Here is a 21047-nt window from a genome sequence, read left to right on the forward strand (position 1 = left end):
ATGTTATTCATACTACTGAAGATGAACATAATTTAGTAAGTCAACACAGGAATCCCTTCTTTCAGATATTTATTTTTAGAGTTACTCAGTGTTTCAAAAAAATCTCAGTTCAAAACTATTGAATAGGTCTCGCATTTTCTCAAAATCCTTGTGACAGATATAGGAGTCCCTGCTGTATAAATAAGAAGCAGATCCTGTATGGTATGAAAATAATTATGATGGGACAGTAAAATTTAGTACAGAAAAATAAAAAATGCTGATATTTTTCATGTACTTTTTACTCAAACTTCATTTAAGTGAAATTTCATTTATGTGACTTCTGAAATGTTGAAATTTCTTTCACTTTGACAGCCTACCAACATGTTTTAAAAACACTGAAAAGGCTTATTTAGTATAACACCATTGCTTTAAAAAAACTTTGCTGCTCATATTACTTTTCTATTTCAACAACCTTCTAACAGCTGGTATCACAAACAGGCAGGAAATTAACATGTTACTTTTCCAAAAATACAGCATTCGTTTCTAGCTCCAGTGGTACTGGTATCAACTGCCACCACATACTATCAAAGTAAACGAGTCCTTTACATAAAACACTGACAGAAGAGTAAAGGGGAGATTATCCCTTAGAAGTGTTTAATCACTGTGTGCACTAGATTCTAGTGACCAAGCCCACCAAAAGCCTTTGGTGACCTGTATCTTCATCTCTTAGGAGATGTCTTTAGGAAAAGATTCCAGGCTCCTTCCCTTAAATTTCGCTGAATAAACCTTTGTGGGGAGGAGGGGGTGGAAAGTGAACTTCTGCTAATCACAAGACTGGCACTACATTATGATTGTGTCTTTAAAAAAAATAAATTAAAAAAAGACACACCTTTGCCAGAACTGAAAGCCCGGCACTAAAAATCAATTATACAAGGAAAGGTGTCTCAGCTGATAACTGAGCTATACATTTCAGTAGGAACTGAAATGTTAAATTACATCTTCATAGACTAACCTATGCCAAAATGTAAACACATGTATTACACTTGCAGTAAAAAAACTATGTTGTATAAATTGTGAAATGTGTTTGTGTTGTTTATATTAAGAATAAAAGTCAGTACAACCATTACACACTAACATGAACAAGCAATGAGGAATCTGAAATTAACTGTGGAACTATGCAAAATAATTCATATTCACTTTTGCCAGGAGCGTCTACTCTGATCCACTGTGTGCTGAATCTCTAAACAAATATCTTACCTTTTGTATTTGAAAACACTGTAAATACTGAAATGCTAGGGATGGTGTTTTTCTCTCGCCTTCCTCTTCAGACTAATTCCACAGACAGCCATTAGAAGATGTAGCCTGATACAACTAACCTCCCCTTTGATAAGTACCACACACCAGGAGACAGAGGTGGATTCTAACAGGTTTAGGATATTTTCAAAACTGTAAGTGTTTTGCTGAATGCTATGGTAAAATCTGCACATTCAGGAAGGGCAGGTGTACCAACCCTAACTGCACATGGAAGTAGTTGTGCACATAATGCATTTAAAGAATACCACCACTGAATGATGACACAGAGATACAGAAGTAAATATAAAGATTTATAGTTGACATTTATCACTGTTTGCCCCCAAATGAAATGCATTTGGGGGGGGTGGGGGGGTGGGGGGGTGTCTTCAAATTTCTTTCAAAGGGACTGTCTTTCACGCATACACTTTTATACCACAATTCATAGTTAACAATAGGCTACATAATACACAGGTATAAGAGTATAAGATAATGCTGTTTACAATGAATTACCAGGAGTTATCAGTACCTACCCTCCTATCAGTAGCTGAAGGAGGTAACAGAGTATGTGTATCTCTAAGAACCAATCAATGCTTCATCATGAATGGCAGATAGCTTGCTTCTTCCTCTCTCTGGGTACTCTACTTCTTCATTATTGCTTTTTGTCAGGTGATAAACTACTATGGCTCAAGTGTACTCTGTCACCTCCCATTCAGTATTAACATCAGAATGCCATCTCACAGCTCCAATTGACTGCTGAACCCATGCTTCTAGGCACAGCAAATCCATATCCACCATTTTAAGTATGACATAATTAATATTCCCTTGCACTGAAAAAAGGACACAAGGTCACTAAAACAGCATAACTGCTGAAAGTGCGTAAGCATCCTATATCACCATAATAACTACTAACAACATAACCTGTGAAAATGTGTAAGCATTTTGTAATTCAGCTAAACAGAAGCAGGAACAAAAAAACCTTATGGTACAGTTGCACAAAATGGGCTCAAGAAAACATGGGCAGACAGGAACAGACTGGAGAACAATATACAAATATACAAATAAAGCAGGAAATATGTCTATTGGGACCAGAAGAAACCTGCAGAATAAACAGAAAAGATGCTTGGCAAAGCCAGATGCTTGGCAAAGCCAGAACAAGTCCTGATCTGAAAAAATGAAATCAGTTGCATTGAGGACAAATGAGATCCTCCCTATCTTTTTGAGAAGAAGCATAAATTACAAACAAAAAAACCCTGGAAGTTGCTTATTGGGTTTATTCTCTCACTAAGAGCTTGAGGCTGGCTACTTCAGTAACTAAGATCATCAACTAAGAATCATCAGATTCAGTAACTAAGGACCCAAGCCATCAGTGGTAGCTATGCTGCATCAGCTTTGTGGTACTGTATACTAGCAGTTTAGGAAAGCTTGTTAAGGACTAAGTTTTAATCTCGTGTGGTAATGACTGATAACAACTAGTAAAGTATTGCTTTGAAGTGTGAAACTGGCCTGATTTATCTGCCTGCTACACATGACCAACACAGCAGTGGCCAGCTCCCTACAGGACACATATTCAGTTGCAAGTGTCACACCCTTGTGAGTAGAATTTGATTCCTAGTTCTACTAAACACTACTAATTCCACTATAGAACAGGAGTTGGGTAAATCACCTACCCCTATTAAAACAGGAATACTATTTCATTCCTCACTTTTCCTTATCCTAAGGACTGCGTTTTACTACGAGAAGCATCAACCACAGCTGAGACAGCACCTCAGGCTGGTAGGTACTATTTTCATCAAAACAGAAAACTCTAACGTTAATCTAACTTTTTGATAGTACAAATATGTGCTTCTGCAACTACAGAACTATATATTTCATTTCTTACACAGGAGCAGCTCATGGCTGTGTCTTTTACCTCCCTCTAAGATTGTCCTGTACAGACATTTTCAAACCACTCTTATTTCAGGGTGGTGGTCTGTGTTTCACATTGTCCCTTCCAGCTCACATCAGCATTTGGCACCCTCTTCTCGCAACATGAGTTTTATGTGCTCTGTTACTGGAGTACCTCCTTTACCAGTGTCCCCACTGTGTTTTCAACACCACCCTCTTCTCTCATGACAGTCCTTATTTTGCAAGTGTGTGAACAATTCTGTGTAACCTCTTTTCCCTCAGTCATTCTGCTCCCTTATCTCTTTTGTTCTGGTAGATAAATCACTCTGGATGCTAATACGCTTCACTCTACTGCACAGATAGGTGAAGATGAGAGACAGGACTTGCTATGCTGGCATGGCTTAACTGTTCAAACGTTGCATGACGTTTGAAAGGTATGAAGCTATGGCTATGCTAAATAACAGCAAAGACTTTCATGTGTCACCTGTTTTCCTTTCAGTTCTCTAATTTCATATAAAATCGTAAGACTCTACAAGGAAAATTGCCCCAAAATAGAATTTTTCACAACAGTCCTGTACTGGAGAACAGAAAAGGAAACCACACAGAAATGAAAGCAACCTTCAAACTTGACTAATCACATGTCTTACTTATGCACTAAGTTCAGATGCCTATTCAAAAACTGAAAGTTTACCTATACAACCAGGAGATAAAACAAAGGATTAAGATTAAATAATATATTGTATATTCACTAGACACCAAAAGATGCAGTGTACAGCTAATATATTTTCAGCAATTAAAAATTCAGCTATATGAATATTGCAATAATTTAATTTTTAAATTATTTATCTCAAAGTGGCAGAAAAGATCACTATTTAAAAATAACATGCAAGATGCAAGTCATGAAAAATTGATGTGAAACAGCACTCTTTAAGACTTGAGCTCACTCTATGCAAAACTGTTAATGCTAAAAAATTCCTAGCAAAACTCAAGTAATTGGAAAAAGATATTTTATGACCTGTTCCATTACTTCTTAATCCTAAGTTATATTGCTGCTGTAAGTATACTAGCAAGCTTTATGAACTCAAAGAAAGGATAAAGAGTTGTTGAACTGAATCACAAAGGAGAAAAATTCTTTCTGAACCACTCCCTTTTTCTTTCTATTTGCCCCTCTGGTCTTTCATTTTCTGCTATACTCCCTCTCTCAGGTTTCCCAAGGAAAATAAATGCTGGATGGCTTTGCATTAAGTCAGAAAAATCATCTATAACTGCATTTTACTGTATGTGCTGCTTAACATATCCCAACAGTGAACCTAACATTTAGAATCTATCATATCAACATAGTCATCATGATCCAAGCTGCAAATAATAGAGAGTGTCACTGTCAATTTTGCTTTCTCACACTTCCTTCCCTTCACTTCATCTGATTTTAATAATTCCTGTCAAACCACAAACAGTCCAAATTACCTTCTTGACACAGAAGCTTTCAAGGAAGAGACAGAATCTCAACTTTCATTTAGCGACTACAAAAGCAAGCTGTCCGACTGGACAAATATTATTTCCACTCTTGACAACCTCTACAGTAAAGCATGCTTTTTAATTTTCACTGAAGCTGCCAAGGATTTGAGATAAGCTTCTTGTTTAGTGCAGACTGATTCACAGGATTAGCAAAGCAACAACTGTAATTGTGTGTAAAGAAGCCGGCACTTTCAAGTTGAAGAAAAAATTGCTTGCAAAAGGTGACAATTGCATGTCATAAGCTAACTGAATTAAGAAAAAGATTATACAAATAATTTCAATTTAGTAGATCTCATAAGATGTTTCAAGATCATTTTACATTTCTAAGATTGACCAAATGGTTGCTGCTAACATGTAATATAAATCAGAATTTCAAGGAGGGCAACTTTATATTCAACTACATCAGCAACCGTCTGAGAAAGGTTACCGTTTGACAACAGGAAATAGGTTCAAGGCAAATAAGCTTCCACAAAAGGATGTGATCTGTAATCTTTTTCCTCTCTGTTGGCTTGTCTTCAAAGTAAGCTTGATAACATAACTCCCTGCTTCACATATATCAGTTTAAAAGTAATTGATTTCTCTGATGAGGCACAGTATTGTATAATTAGCATTCTATTTGAAGTTTATGTGGATTAATCAAAGCATAATACATTTTTATGTAAAATATTTTCTCCACATAGACACACCAGTTTCTATAATCAGCTGAAAGACTACTGCTTCTTAGTATTTTGACTTATTTAAAGTTACAGTCAGGTACTGAAATATTACTTGCTCTGAAAAAAGAAAACAAAATAACCAAGATGCTTTGCATCAGAAGCCTCATGTTAAGTATTTGTTTTAAATACCTCAGATTGCTTGTCCCATGTACAGGCCTAATTTAAGACTAATCAAGTAGTTTTAAAAGATTCTTTGGTAACTACTCAGAATACACCAAAACAATAAAAGCCTGTCTTTAAGGAATCCATAAAATCACTATGAAATGCAGAGGTGTATGTCTAGATGGTGGTCCGAGTTCCACAGCAAGAGAATTACACTTTCTACTAATACAGCAGTGGTTTAGTGTTCTTTTAACAGTTTGGGCTGGCAACTGTCTCTCCATGATCACTCATCTTCGTGGCCGGATATCCTCCTGCTTGCCTTTTTATTTTGGTTTCCTTGAAGAGTAAGGGTTTTAACATTTCACTGTATTTCTCTCTTTTAGCACTGCTAGCCAAAGCCCAATTTTGATACTCAGCAGTATATTGATTCTACCACAGCTCTGCATCAGATTGGACCTGTATGTTCTTTTATTCCAAAAAAAGGATCTGATCAAAAGATCACTTAAAGGAGGGAAAAAAATTGTATGAGTAACACAGACACCAATGGTATTCCCAGTTTTAATTAAAAGAACATTGGTTTAAGCCTCCTTAAGTGAAGTACTTAGTCTTGACTATGTCTTGACTGCCACTAGCTAGCTGCATGCATTCAAAAAACACAGATTATGTATCATTTAGGGTTTAAGCACTAGCAAACACAATGGAAGTAGTAGATAGGAAAGACATCTGTAGATCAGTACAAATATACTGACTGAAATGAAAGTATGACTACACCATGTCTACTTAATAGTAATCAAAATAGTACAAAATTAAACCTTGTGTCTCGCTGGTTTGCAGTTCTGTAACTATCAGGGAAGCTAAATTTTTAATATTTGTATTTTTTTTAAGACAGGAGCTTCTTCCTAATTCATTAGCCATATATAAATTACTTTTTTGACTAGTAGCCCAGAGAAGGCCTTTATCTTCCCAGAGCATCCTCTCTCTATTTTGATCCAGCTTTGTCTCACTTGATAACTTACATTATCAGATGTTACATCTTTATTTCTTGGCAGGAAGTGCAAGTCATCAGAACTATAATGCTACAAAAGCAAAAAAAAAAAAGCAAAACCAAGTGGCACTTCTAAAGAATATTTATCCACAATAATTTTCCATTGCTGCTGAAGAAGAAAGAAAGGAAAATAAAGGAATAGTTATAGTGAAAGGAATTTCCTTCTTCCCAAGGATCTTTTAACCTATACTCTTCACTCCAGCCTGAAGCTCCATATCAGAAGGCAACTAAGAGACCTGCAGTTGTCAGCTCAGGAAAGAAACACCTCACACTTCATGGTGCAGTTTGTTTACCTCTATACTGTTTAAATCATATATAGATACACACACATATATGTATATGCCATGGAAATGCCATGTCGGTATGATTCATGAATACTCAGGGAGAGCCCAAATACATCCTACCATTGCTTCTGAGAAGATACTGTGTGAAGGATACTATTTCAATGATAGAGGCAACAGTGTAAAAAGGTGGGAGAGGGAATCATAACTAAATGCACTCACACAGGCAAAAATAAATGCCTCTTTGGAACCAGACCAGGTCATAAATTACTGTGTAAAAAGGAAAGACAATCAGCTGATTTGTGATGCAGAAAGGGGTCCTCCTCCCTATCATCTTAAACTACTGTAAAGATATATTAAATTCTCTAGTGCAGAAAGCACTTAGCCTTTGGTTTCATGATTAAGAGGGCAAGTGTTTATAAATATCTTAAAAGTGAACACCATGCACTGTGTTATTTCTTACATAATTACAAGGCTCAAATGAATTGTGCAACCAGCCAAGAAGTGGAACTGCAGTGTAAACAATGTGCATTACTTGCCTATCATATGAAATAAATCTTTTGCTTCAGAACAAAATTGGACTGAAAATTAAAGATTTAAGGGGTTTCAGTGTTTTTTTTCCCCCAAACAAAAGCTACATTTCAAGTTTCTCGAGAGAAAGAGAGAGGAACATCACAGACAAAAAAAAAAAAAAAAAAAGTAAAAACTTTTTTCCTAGGGTGTCCTCATTTCAGCTGGGATACAGTTAAGTTTCTTAGTAGCTGGTGCAGTGACATGTTTTGGATTTGGTGTGAAAACAATGCTGAGAGCACACTGATGTTTTCCAGTTGTTGCCAAGTAATGTTTACAATATGTTAAGGACTTCTCAGTTTCTGCAGCCCAGCCAGCAAGAGAGGGCTGGAGGGGCAAAGGGAGTTGGAAGGGGGCACAGCCAGGACATCTGACCCAAACTAGCCAACAGGATATTCCATATCACAGGACATCATGCCAAGTGGTGGAAGAAGGAAGTGGGGTCTGATGGCATTTGTCCTCCCGAGTAACTGTCACATGTGATGGAGCTGCCTTCCTGGAGATGGCTGAACATCTGTCTGCTGATGGGAACTGGTGAACTAATTCCTTGGTTTGCTTTGCTTGCATGCACAGTTTTTGCTTTACCTATTGAACTGTCTTTACCTCAGCACACAAGTTTTCTCACTTCTACCCTTCTGCTTCTTTCTCCCATTTCACCAGGGTGGGGAGTGAGCAAGTGGTTGTGTGGTGCATAGTCACCACCCAGGGTTAAACCACAACATGGGGTCACATTAACATTTTAGCATATTTCTTTTTTCTTATGTTACTCTTATAACATTTTACAGCTTTTTAAAGTTAAAAAGTAGTAAGCCATATAAGAGTCAAGCTGGAAACGTACACTGCAATCGGCTTTTAAGGTTCAATCTATATATTTTTTAACTTAACTGCCTAAAACTGAATTAGCAGAATACCCTTCAGAAGCATAAGTTGTGATCAAATCTATTTTTATATAAGAGTTCTACCCTGAACCTTTGAGTTCCAACTCTTTTCTACTGATCTGCAAATTATGCTTGCTGGGACCACCGGTTTTTGGCTGGGTCACAGCACAAGCTTCCATTCACTGGTACACCAACAGGAAACACTATGGAGAATGCTACAAGCACAAACAAAACATCCAGTGAGAAAAGTAGTTAATGTTATGTATTCTGAATAATGATGAAAGAGTTCAGGGATAGAAAAGGGAGGGAGCATATATTGAAATGATATTTTTTCCCTAGTTTATCTACTGGTAATAAATGTCATTACAATATCCTGCCTCATACCGATGTTGGAGCTGAACTTTATTCAGAAACTTTAAGTTTGTTCCAAGTTAGTCTATTACTTTGCAAGTGTGTGCCATGGAATGGGATTAAACAAATAATCTGATTTTTAATATCAAGGCAGACCAGAATGATTTTTCCTTTTTTTTTCCCTTCTATCACAGTGAGCACCAGAGATAGGTGTATCAGAGGAAAAGAAGTAACTGAGCTGTATTGCTTACCATCCCCTCTATCTGCATTACCTGATACAACTCACGTGCTTCCAGTCAAATTGCATGGTAAGAATTAAAACAATGTAGAACCTACTATTCATATTTCAAATAATCCACTGTACCACTAAACCACTCAGTCCTTCTTGGAATGATTACAACTTTTTATTCAAGTTAGATTTTTGTACTACTATGCCCTAATGACAAGGCAATAAAAAGAGTGGAGAGAAACTGACTGATTATACAGATAAAAGAGATTCAGGCAACTTGAGAGATAGGCCACATTTTCTGACCCCTTCTTCACAGGGTCGAGAGGTTATTAGGGGTTTATGTATATTACAGAACAGACTGTATTCTGCTCCAAATGTAGTAAATATTAGGAACTGTTGCACCTAAGCAAATGCTACGAAGTACAATATGCATTTCAAAAACAGTGACCTCAACTAGCTTCCACAATAGCCGTGTAAGTCCTTACTACAACAACATACTTTACTCAAACTTCTTACAAAACTATACTAATCCAAAGTTCATACCTTTCCATTTCTTAATAATTAAGAGCTAGCCATTTTTATAGCTGTCATAAAGAAATAAGGATTTATAAAACAGTCAATTTAAGCAAAGTTTGCTTAGAACTTCTTACTCTTCAACTTAAATGTAGCATGCGCTAGATTTTCTTCAATCAATAAAAATTCACATATATTCTTGATTAGTACCAATAAGCATATTCTATGAACTTCACAGGTCTCATTAACCACCCTGTTAGAACTTTTTAAGCATTTATAGTTCATAGAAAGTCAATTTCAGAACATAACAATGTACAATTTACATAAATACATACCTTCAGTCAATATGTTTTCTCTGTAACTGATATCTTCCTGTTTTCAGTTGTAAGAAACCATGCATAAGATTCAGTTAATAGTTCATCAGTGGTCCTATGTAAAAAGAAGATATTAAAATTACTGATAGGGAGTATTTGAGGAACTAACACTTTCATGGATAAAAATCATAATTGCTTAAGTATTATATAAATTGCTCACACAGTAGGACAGTATGCTTCCTAATTCCAACTGGTAAATAACAGTCCAAGTTCAAAATGTTAAAAAAAAATTTAACTTTAGAACCTCCATTTCTGTTCATACTTATACCAACGATGGTGCTACATAACACTTCATTTCATTGTTCCAAAGGTATGAAAGCAATGGAGAGAAGATATGCAGAGAATGGGATATAAGAAGGCCACAGAATCACCCAAAATAGCATATGGCAGCTCTAAGCAATGCTTAGGGAAGATCCACATAGCTCAGTAGTGTCACTAAGAATAATGTATGTTGTTGTCACACACTTGCAGAACAAGCATCTTACAAAAAAGAAGAGGTGGAAGATCCAGATTAACATTTCATATTGAAACAGAGCAAGGTCTTAAAAAGATTGGTCAGGATGACTTTGGTACAATGTTCTGGGTGATGCTCTGTGTTGAGAAAGGAGTGTACTCTGAATAATTAGAAAAGGTTCCATTGTCGATGTTAAAGGAATGTACTCTGAATAATAAGAAAAGTACTCTGAAAAAGAAAAGATTCCACTGCCAATGTTAAAGGAATGTACCACTTAAGATGTTAAAGTAAAGGAATGTACTCTGAATAATTAGGAAAGATAAGGTGGGCACCTGAAGGAGATAAGGAGACCTTGAGTCAAGAAATCTTTGAACAAAGGTTTACTCCACCTAGATCCCACCTATTATGAATAGAATGATTAGATGTCAAAATCAAATTAATATGTACGTAAAGATGTTGCAACCTCTCACACAACCTGTGTAAGTTACCTGACTTTCCACTGAAAACTTCGGAGCTAGTTTGTCTGGTGTGAATCAGCTAGCTCCACAATGTTGCTCGAAATAAATACCTTTGCTGCTTAAAGACGAAATTTGTCTCTGAGCAGTTACCCTGTGCCGTTTTGGCATCAATATACAAAGGGAGCTTATAAGAAAGATGGAGAGACATTTTTTACCAGAGTCTGTAGGAACAGGGCAAGAGGTAAGGGTTTTAAGCTGAAAGAGGGTAGATTTAAATTGGACATAAGGAAGAAATTCTTACGATGAAGGTGGTGAGGCACTGGAACAGGTTGCCCAGCAGCTGTGGATGCTCCATCCCAGGAAGTGTTCAAGGTCAGGTTGGATGGGGTTTTGAGCAACCTGATCCAAGGCAAGATGCCCCTGCCTATGGCATGGTGTTGGACGAGGTGACCTTTAAAGGTCTATTCCAACCCAAACCATCCTGTGATTGCATAATTCTATGACTGTTACTAAAGAACTAAAGATTGACTGCTGCATCCAGTAGCAGTGAATCAAAACAGGCAGCCAAGAAGTAGTTTGCCAAAAATGTCCTACCAAACCTATGTACCAGCCACATACCCTGTGCAAGCCCATTTATCCCCATTTACCAGGCAGCTGTCCAAGCACTGATGGTAGCACAGGGTAGGCGAGTGCAGTGAGTGGCTGGTGCAGGCCTGCCCACTTGGCAGCAGTGCCAGTTTATGGTAGATTAAATTGACAAACTATGATGAAAATAAGATAGTCTGCATTAGACTTTAAGACCTTGAGAATTGTCTCTACAGAGTAATTGAAAGGACTGCTTTGACACATGCATGCTAACATACCTGAATAGAAAGTTCCATTATGTTTAACAGCAAGAAAATGGGAAAGTGTATGTAAGAAGTAACAGGAAGTATCTCACTCACCTGCTTTTGTTTCACAATATTTTAAGTAATTAATAATATTTTTACAAGGCTTTCTATATTTATCAAACTCCTGTTTTGTTCAGTACTGTTTATTAAAAAGAAAGTGGTTCTTTAAGTGGAAAAGAATTGGGAACTCTCAGCACTTTCCAGGGTTTAGCTGAAGTACCCCAGGACTAAAGTCCCTGTAACTCGGAAGTTCTGTACAAGAATCAACAAAGACAAGAGAAAAGGAAGTTTAAAAGAACGGCATGTACGTTTGACAACAGACTAGCCCCTGTTCTTTGACCAATACTTTCACATTTGTGTTTTAAATTAAGAACAAAGCCAAGAAAGCCAGTACTTTTTCCACTGCTTTCATTATTCTTCCGAAAACAGAGCCTATGCAAAAAACTATATAAAAAATGACAGTAAGGTTGTAACTCCAGCCCACAAAAGCCAAGAAATTTAAAGTTAGTCTGACATTCAATCCTTAAATCATGCAATTGTGCTTCTTTTTTAAAAAGCAACAATGCCAGTTAATGACAAGTTGTCAGCCCTAACTTTGAATTGCCTGAAGTTTGTCATTTGGTGTTTGTGTCACAACCTTAATGTTATTTAAATGTAGTTTTTAGTATCTATTATTTAAAAAGGTCTACTTTACGACAGCAAAAAGCTTTGATGGAATAAACCTCAAAGTACACTGTAGAGCTGGTATGCCACTTCATTAGAAGTAGTGCATAAAACATATGCTGTTGACAAATCTAATTCATTAAAGGTGAGGTAGATGCACTTTAAAACAACTGGATGGCATCATTATCTACAGTTCCTTTTATAAATTATTCCTCTTCTCCCTTTTGACTGAACTTGTCAGTGTTCCCTTTTCAGACTGTGACTGTTTTTGCCTTAAAATTCAATACCTTCAACATGTTTGGACAAGTTAAATAAGTAGCGCATTTGCTAGAACTGAAATTGTAAGCAGAAACATTCACACTGATTATTGCACCTATATTAACGAACAAGAAATAAAATTAAGCAACAATATATAAGAGTTTCAGCTTTATCAAACGTAAAATTTAAAAATTAAGAGAAGAGGAAATTACAAAGTACAACAGAGTAACATTCTGGCAGCGTTTTGTATTGCTATTCAGATGACTTGGATTTGATACTGAGTTGGATTCTGCAAGAGAGAAGATCAGGCACATCACAGAGCTGACAGCTAGCTGACATACTTAGTTATAAAAGGAAGAATTGCTAACTATATTATTCAGTCTTTTAGGTAAAGACCAATGTTGGTATAGGAACTAAAGGCTATAGAAGGGTCCATAAATAAAGTTAAGCTGATATTTGAAGCACGGTCCATCAGAGTGGTGAATCCCTTGCACAGCTTTCCAACAGATAAAACACAAAACTAGACAAAAACTGATCAAAATCCATCTTAGAATACTGTTGCCTGTGAGAACATGTAAATTTTTCTCCTCAGCCCAGAAAGAATAAAGTCCTTCACTGTGGTCTTTACAACCTGAATCACAGTGCAGGAGCTTCATTGAATCAATTAAAAAATAAAGTGAAAAAATGTATTTGAGGACTAAATATAACACAAGTTATGGTTAAATTCCACAAATCACATATTCAGCAAAATTCTAAACTATGCTCTATGCTATAAAGAGGGGGGAAAAAAATCAAAGATTTGTAATCAAGGATTCTTTCTGTAACACAATTTCCCTTTTAATTCCTTATAGTGTCCTAATTATCTATTTAAAAAAAAAAACTGATTTTTTTGCATAGAATGCATAATCATACTTTAATTTGTTAATATTCTGTAAAAATACTTTGTAATGAATTAGCTGGATTAGGAAAGAAACATGTTTTGTTCAAGAAAAGCCCATGTGTAGCACATAGTACCACCCTATATATTTCTATACAGACACATGTACACATACGCATTAACCAGATGCAATGTCTCTGATTAATTCTGTATTGTCTTTTGCAGCAACAAGCTCATTCCAGTATAACACTTACTCTAAAAATTTCAGAGGTGGATGTTTTGCTTAGAAAAATATGGCGTATGGGTAACTTAAATATGGAAACACCTCCAAATATAATTCACTGAGGCCTAATTTATGCCTCCACGGATTGCAGCAAATCAGTTTCTGCAAGCAACTCTAAATGTTTAAACTAAAAACTGCCAGATTAATTTACCACATTTCAAACAGCATCTACCATTTACCTCAGAAGATTTACATCATATATATGTCCAATATGCTACACATGCAACTCTCCTAATTAGTGTCCCCATTAATCCTCATCCTGCTCTTTTTTCAGTTTAGTTCCCTCTCCAGCCATATTGTCTTTACAATCCTGCAAGTGGAACAGCCATTCCTTCACTGAACTGGTGGCCAGGCACTGGAACAGGCTGCCCAAGGACATGGTGGAATCACCGCCACCGGATTTAAAAAGCACGTAGATATGGTCCTTAGGGACATGGTTTAGCAGTGGACTTGGCAGTGCTGGGTTGGACTTAATGATTGTAAGTCTTTTCCAACCTAAATGATTCTGTGATTTTATGATTTGTTTAAGCCTTCTGCCACCAAAACATGGAAAGAGTTAGCTGCAGATGGACAAGAATACAGTGATATCTCCACTCCAGGAGACAGATCTCAAAGGCCACCTGCGCCCAGAATCTCTAGTGAACCAAATTAAAAATCATTCTACCTACAACATTCTTATTACTGAAATGATCCATATCCTATTGACCACTGGTACTTGCAGCTCCTCTTGTAAAGTCATTTCTTCTTATGTTTACTTCTAAACAACATGGAAGCACGGCTTTGGGTACTTAAATTCTACTCTGGTCTGCCTAATAAACCCTTGAGGATGCTGCTGGGAGTGGGGAGACAAGAAAAGGGAGAAACAGTGCTGGCATCATTAGAGTTTAAGCTTACACAGAAGATATCCATAATGCCTTCCCAAAGGAAGCACTCATGCTCCCTAGCATTTTGTGAAAAGATACTCTGTTCCCAGTCAGGATTTCAGTCCTGCTCTTACTTTAGCCCTTACTGATGAACTTTATGAGCAATAATGTTGCTAACCACACAGCCCTTCTGTCAACACTGGCACTCCAGATGGGAGAAACCGCTGACAGCAAAAACCTTCTACACTAATAAATGTCATTGCTTCGTTGTGAAAGTGAAAGAAAAGAGGGAGAGGCCTTATCTATGTCATTGCTTCAAAGGAAGTCTTTTATTCTTCGGTGCATAAGGGACTGCCAAAGTGCCCCTTCTGTAAAAAGTCTAGCTACTTTTTCTGCAATCCTCAGAATGTTTTTAGGAAGCTATTTGGAGGACTTCACCAATTCTCAAAAAGCTCCTCAGATCACAAAACGGCACTGCTGTCTCTTTACATTATTTAGAGCGCATTTCCCTCATAGCATATAGCAGCCTCTCTGGATGCAAGAACCACTTGATTGTCCTATATCTGGGTGTGCCAAAGCCAAGTAGAGAATCACATAGTAATGTTTTCCATAACAGAACTCCACTTCTCTTAACTTCCAAGTCCACAAACGCGACGGGAAACAATCAGTTGCTAAGCAAAATTTGTTTCTCTAAATGAATTCTTCATAAGACTTAGAGAAAAATAAAAATTATGGATGTTAAGCTTATTTTGCACTGAAACAGCCTCAAAGCCTATCTGAAAAGAAACCCGTTTTGCCATGGCAATAGCTTACTACATTAATACAATCGATTTTTTGCTATTACTCTGACAGTTAATTTGTATTTATTATTTGGTAAATGCTCTTTGCTTTTTGAGTCCAGTAGAAAATTATTTCTGATAAAATAAACACACCAATGAACACATTATTTTAGTACTGAATGCTTCTACTAAAATATCCACGAGACACTAAGAGACGCTGATATCCCAAAGCAACAACCTGGAACTGCTAGGGAGGGCTCACAAACAAAGTTGTAAAACCACGAAAATTACCTGCCAGATCTGCTGGTAACAGGGGTTAAGCTACCTTAACTTAAGGTACAACTAAACAGTTACAAGAAACTGCTACAATCCTCTGTTAACTCACCTTAAGTAGCAAATCTATGTCTGATACCTGGATGTCACAATTTTATACAATCATCCAGCTGTATACTTGTAAAATGCATAGTATTTTATAGAACTGTATACTTGTATTATAGTATTTTATAGAACTGTAACATACTGTCAGGTATTTTGATACTAGTTTACTCTTGTTCTGCTTTCATTATCTGCCCTATTATAATTTATATGCCATATAAAGAATGCCATACTTTCTCCTAACTTCTTTTTAGTACTTTTCTCCTTCCATTCACAATCATCTACACCTTTTGCCTACCCTCTGTACTAACCTCAAGTACAGCCAACAGCATAAAAAGTAAAAAGCGTACACGCAACATGTTAACCTACTGGTTACATCATGCCTAACTTGATTTTCTGAGGTCCTGTGAGCCAGGGTTCATGTTTTATCTGCATTGCGGGGCATCAATCATGCAGTTTGCAATTGCCTAATAAGAATTAACACTGGGCGGAGAGAAGGGTTGTTGCAGAGAAGATATAATTGAATATTCTGAGTATATACATTGCTATTTAACAACATACAATCAAGAAAAAAATTATGATTTCTGCTAACGTTACACTCATTCCCCATTCTGACTGCAGTCACTTAAGAGAGAAGAATACATGAAAGACAAAGAAATGTATTTTAGAACACACACACACACAATTAAAATTCAACAAACAAAATCTGAATGAGCTTATGTGGATTCTCAAAAAAAAAAGGTGAAAGGACTTTGATGAAGGAAAATTTGCTGATCATATCAGAATGGAACTCGTATGTAGGAGAAAATATTCGAAGGTCAGTGGGGGAGTTAGGTCAATTAAGTATTCCAGGCAGGCATAGCAGATTTAGGTCAGGGCAGGAGAACAGTAATATGATTAAGAAAGAAGGTCCAAGCAGCCAGGGACTAACTCATGTCAGGCAAAGACAAGAAACGAACTTTACGTGGTAGGGAAGGTTAAGTATTACAGGCAAAATAAAACCATTCCACTACCTATATTTTAAAAGAAAAAAGAAACAAAACCTTATTGCAAGTCATGAGTGACTGAAAGTACACTAATGAAGTGAAGTTCGCTAATTCATTATTTGACACACAAGGTATATAGCTTGGCATCACTTACACAACAGTTACTGAACCAGCTGCTGAACACTGTTCTGTGCTCTCCCTAACATTTGTCCCTCAATACTGATTCACTGACACACATTAATGGAATGTGAGTCAGTAGAAGGGCAGCAGAATGCAAGGACATAAGGATATAGGCTGAGCTTAGAAAAATCAGAAGAATGTTCTTCATAAGAAAAATGGTTACACAAAAGAAACATAAACAACACCTCCAAAAAAGACCATAAAGAAGTTTTAAAATATAAATACAAAGTCATGACAACAGAGTTTACACAATCATCAAGGCTTGAAGAAAAGCAAAAATTTTAACACTTGTTCTGCCATTCGTTTGTTCATGAGCTCATGAAAGACACCACAGGTACGTTTATAGCAGACCAATTACCATTAAGAAGATATTCTAGTTTCTGTGGATTTATATTATGTTGGTACTGTTTCTAACTCTTATAAACCCTTAACACTATAGAAGAAAATTCAAATTCCTTCACTGTTTCAACAAAGCCAGAGTCATTTCGAGCTTTGTACTACGAGAGACTTATAAAACCGACTTAAAACAGGGCAAAAAGTTAGATTTTTCTCCACATGAAGGCAGTGTGGAGACATTTCATACTGTTTTAGCTTTTACAACTGACTTTTCAGTGTAGCTTCATGGGTTTTTTTACAGAGCTGTGATTTCTAAATGTTTGACCAAAATTTGGCTATGCATTGTGATTTTAATTTTGCCAAACAATACTGCTTAAACAAGCATACACATTTATGTTGAGACAACAGAAAAGGTCTAATGAGTAATTTTTAAACTCTGAAATTGTTAATCAGTCCACTGACAAACTTCTCTGCATGATGGCAAGTCTTTTAATAACATACGGCAAAATATCTTCCACTAAATAAAAAAATCTGTAAGATCACAACAGAATAGAAGTTAAAGCATGGATTGTATCACTGCCACAATTACTGCAAGGAATTACATAAAATTTTCAACACAGGAAGTCAAAAGGCTAATGAGGGACAAAAAACATGGAAAAAAAAATTCCCCAAATGCTAAGTTGCAAAGTTAAGGATAAAGAGGTGAAGTCTTGCAGAAAGATGTTGTGAGATTTAGCGACAAGGTTCAACCGTGATCACATTGATCGTGGCAACAGAAGTGAGGCCTGGAGAAACACAACTCACACATATTACATGAAGTATAATAGCTGTCTACAGGGAAATGTAAGAAGTGAATTTTCAAGGCAAAAGACATCGTGGTAATACAGTTATGTGTAGAACATAAAGGAAACAAAAAGTATAAGGTAGAATGCTAGATCAGTGGGTTGAAAATGAAATATCTTTTTTTTTTTGTCTCTCTAGGAAATAAAATTAAGAAAGCAGCAGCCACTGAAATCTGCAAGAGACAGGCACCTGAAACACTGCAAGTGAACTCTTCCTGTGAAAGAGTAAAAGAAATACTTATTCGTCTGATCTTGATTTGTTAAAGTACTGAGGACATCAGAGCTATACAGTCATCCTTGATAGTCCTTAAAACTAATCAGAAATTTTATAAGTGAAATTCCATTTGTGTAGCACTGAAAATCACTTGTGAATTTTTATAAAGATGTTACATGTACTGTAAAGCAGAAAGTGTAAAAGTGGTTATCCATCTAAAACACAAACAGCTTAAATATAATTTATAATACTGAGCAGCTGAACCATATTTTTGACAAGCACATAAATAGAACAAATAAAACCCAGAGATACTGAAAAGTACGCCAGTTAAAGAGACTGCTCCCTAGACCTATGAGACCTAATATTAACTCTTGTACATAAGAGAAAAAATAATGAATTGAGAGACATTTAGCTACTATAATGAGATCACAACAAGGATGGAAAAAAAGAAAATAGTTTTTTTATGACAAAAAATGTAATCAATCTTTTTGAAAAAATAACGAAGAGGGTAAGTGAAATCCAAACTTAACAGACATGCCTAAAATTAAGGTCAAAACATGTTCTTAATTTCTTAAAGCTACACTTAACAATGTATTTTAAAGCAAAAATAAATGTACAATGTTGGAGGTCTGTTATTTTGATTCCATGTATTATGTGTCAGACACAAGAAAAAAGAAATAAAAACTAGAAAATATGTGTGCTTGTATGCTGAAGACTTCTCCAGCCTGTTAAAAGCCCTGTGGCATAAAACTATTAGTTACCAGTTAAGTAATGGTTAGTAGCTAATAGTAGTTAATAAGAATTAAACTATTTACAAAAAAGTCCAAGTTTACAAAAATTAAAATAACTACTTTACAGTGCTGACAACTCCACAGTGAAGGTATACATGTGCAACAGGTATTAATAGAAAATGCAACTTATGTTCATTGTCCATCTAGAAATGCAAGTGATAAATACAGCCATTTAACTCTGAATACTCAAGTTGATATTTAAAGATTTTTCAGTGCCACTAACAAAACCTGGTGATAGAGGCTGCTGATGGTTACTTCTTCACGCTTGCATTGAAAAAGACGCAGAAAACTTCAGTATGCATTAAAGGTACCAAAACAAACAGCAACAAGACCCATCTGAGGCCCAGCAGAACTATTTTTCCAGTTTTATTTTTGGGAAACTCAGATTTAAAACCAAGCATCCAACAGGCTGCCGAACTTCAGATGTCTGAAGCTAGGGGTGGTTTTGGTTTTCTTTCCACAGGAATACCTATGTTTTGTAGCACTGCTGAGTTCAAAGCATTGCTTCTATTGATCTAAGCTACAGTGACAAACACTCAGCACTTGTGAGTTTTGCTGTACACATCTCAGTTTACAGGTCTTACATATGAAACAGCTACCTCAATGAGTACAAAGTGAGTTGTCCACTTTTGCATAAGAATTTTATGGAAGGGGAGAAAGTAGCATTAAGTTTTCTAAGGAAGCAATTCTGTCATGTCTTTTTTTTTTTCTTTTTTCTTGAATCAGGACATGTGCCTTCTACTTTCCTACTGCATAAAAAAGGAATTGAAGTGTTCCACAAAGCTAGTTTTATTCATTATGAATCACTAACAGACTTCTTGTGTACTATCCATTCAGTGCGTTACATGACGCAGTAATGACAAGTCAAATACATGAGGGACCAAAATAATATTTTGCAAAGAACCGTCATCTTGGTATTCCTACATTTCTAAATTCTAAACCGAGTGCTTGAAGTACGAGCTGAATATTATTTTGACCTTTTCGTGTTGCTTTGTAATCTAAAGAAAAAAATCAAACCCTGATTTCCGTAGGAAGAGTGAGTACCAACTCGATCAGCGGGGCAGGAATCCCCTCACCAAAACATGTGGCTTGACTATCTGGCTGCAGCAGTACCTGGCCATCTTCCCTGAGGATCAGCCATCATGTGGCACAAGACACTCTGAAAGTTTCTCTGAGGCACAGCGAAAAGGGCACCGAGGATCAGCAATCCCTGGTCCTTCTCCTGACTGCCACAGACAGCCCGTTCCAGAGGGGAGACGCTCCAGCCTGCGCCGCCCGGCCCCTCTGCCTGGCTCCTCCGCCCAGGGACCTCTCTTCCGCCCCGCAGCACAGCCCCTTGCCAGGCGGCTTCTAACTCTGCCGAGCAACAGAAACGGTGCTTTTCCAGAGACTCTGGGGAGGGGCCTGCGCGTTTCCCAGCCTCCCCCCGCCTCACGCCAGCCCGAGGGACCCCGTCCCCTCGGCCTGAGGGAAGACCCCCGCTTCCCGCCCCGCTCCGAGGCGCCAAGCCGGGCCCGCCACGCCGCTCCAGCGGGGCCGCCTCAGAGGAGCGCCGGCACCGCCCTCCCCGCCGCGGGGGGGGCGCCCACAGCCCCTCGCCGCCGCTCAGGGAAGCCTCGGCGCTGCGCAACGCTGGGCTGCGCCGCGGGGCAGAGCAGCGCGGCCGCGGGGAGCCCCGGGCCGCAGCGGGCCTCCTCGCTCGGCGCGCACGGTAAGGGGAGGGGAACGGCGGCCCTGCCGGGGGCCACTTACCCAGCCCGGGCTCCCCCCGCGGCTCCGCGCCCAAAGCCCCGGCGACCGCGGAGCGTCAGTGACAACGTCCCGGAACGGCCGCGCCGCCACATCCGGGGGCGGGGCGGGGGGAAGGCGGGAACGCGCCGAGGGGCGAGCGTGGGTCGTCCGGCCCGGCTGGGGAGCGAGGAGGTGCCCGCCAGCATGGCCTGTGTACGTGAGTGCACCGGGCTGCCCCCGCCGCAGAGCGGGAGGCGGTTCGCTCCCACCCGAGGCCGCCGGCCAGCCCGCCGCGCCCCGGGGCACTGCCCTACGGGGCCCCCCTGAGGGCGGGAAG

At 38.1% G+C, this 21047-nt stretch overlaps 2 protein-coding genes across 6 annotated transcripts in view; one reads left to right on the forward strand and one right to left on the reverse strand.

Moving 5' to 3' along the window:
* Positions 1–20827, reverse strand: part of KIAA0825 (KIAA0825 ortholog) — a 252837-nt gene extending 232010 nt beyond the window's left edge. For 2 of the 3 annotated variants that reach the window (XM_037374639.1, XM_037374640.1), the window contains exons 1-2: positions 20732–20827; positions 9692–9785 (exon numbers count right to left, since the gene is read on the reverse strand). The gene's annotated coding sequence lies outside the window, so the exon portion shown is untranslated. The remainder of the gene's footprint in view (positions 1–9691; positions 9786–20731) is intronic. The other variant, XM_037374642.1, reaches the window with a different exon arrangement.
* Position 20828: 1 nt separating this feature from the next.
* Positions 20829–21047, forward strand: part of SLF1 (SMC5-SMC6 complex localization factor 1) — a 37852-nt gene continuing 37633 nt past the window's right edge. For 2 of the 3 annotated variants that reach the window (XM_037374644.1, XM_037374645.1), the window contains exon 1: positions 20830–20923. In XM_037374644.1, coding sequence (XP_037230541.1) covers positions 20915–20923 — 9 coding nt within the window. In that variant the 5' untranslated portion in view covers positions 20830–20914. Of the gene's footprint in view, positions 20924–21047 lie in introns of all 3 variants that reach the window. The other variant, XM_037374646.1, reaches the window with a different exon arrangement.

This window comes from Falco rusticolus, chromosome Z, assembly GCF_015220075.1.
Source record: "Falco rusticolus isolate bFalRus1 chromosome Z, bFalRus1.pri, whole genome shotgun sequence".
Lineage (NCBI taxonomy): Eukaryota > Metazoa > Chordata > Aves > Falconiformes > Falconidae > Falco > Falco rusticolus.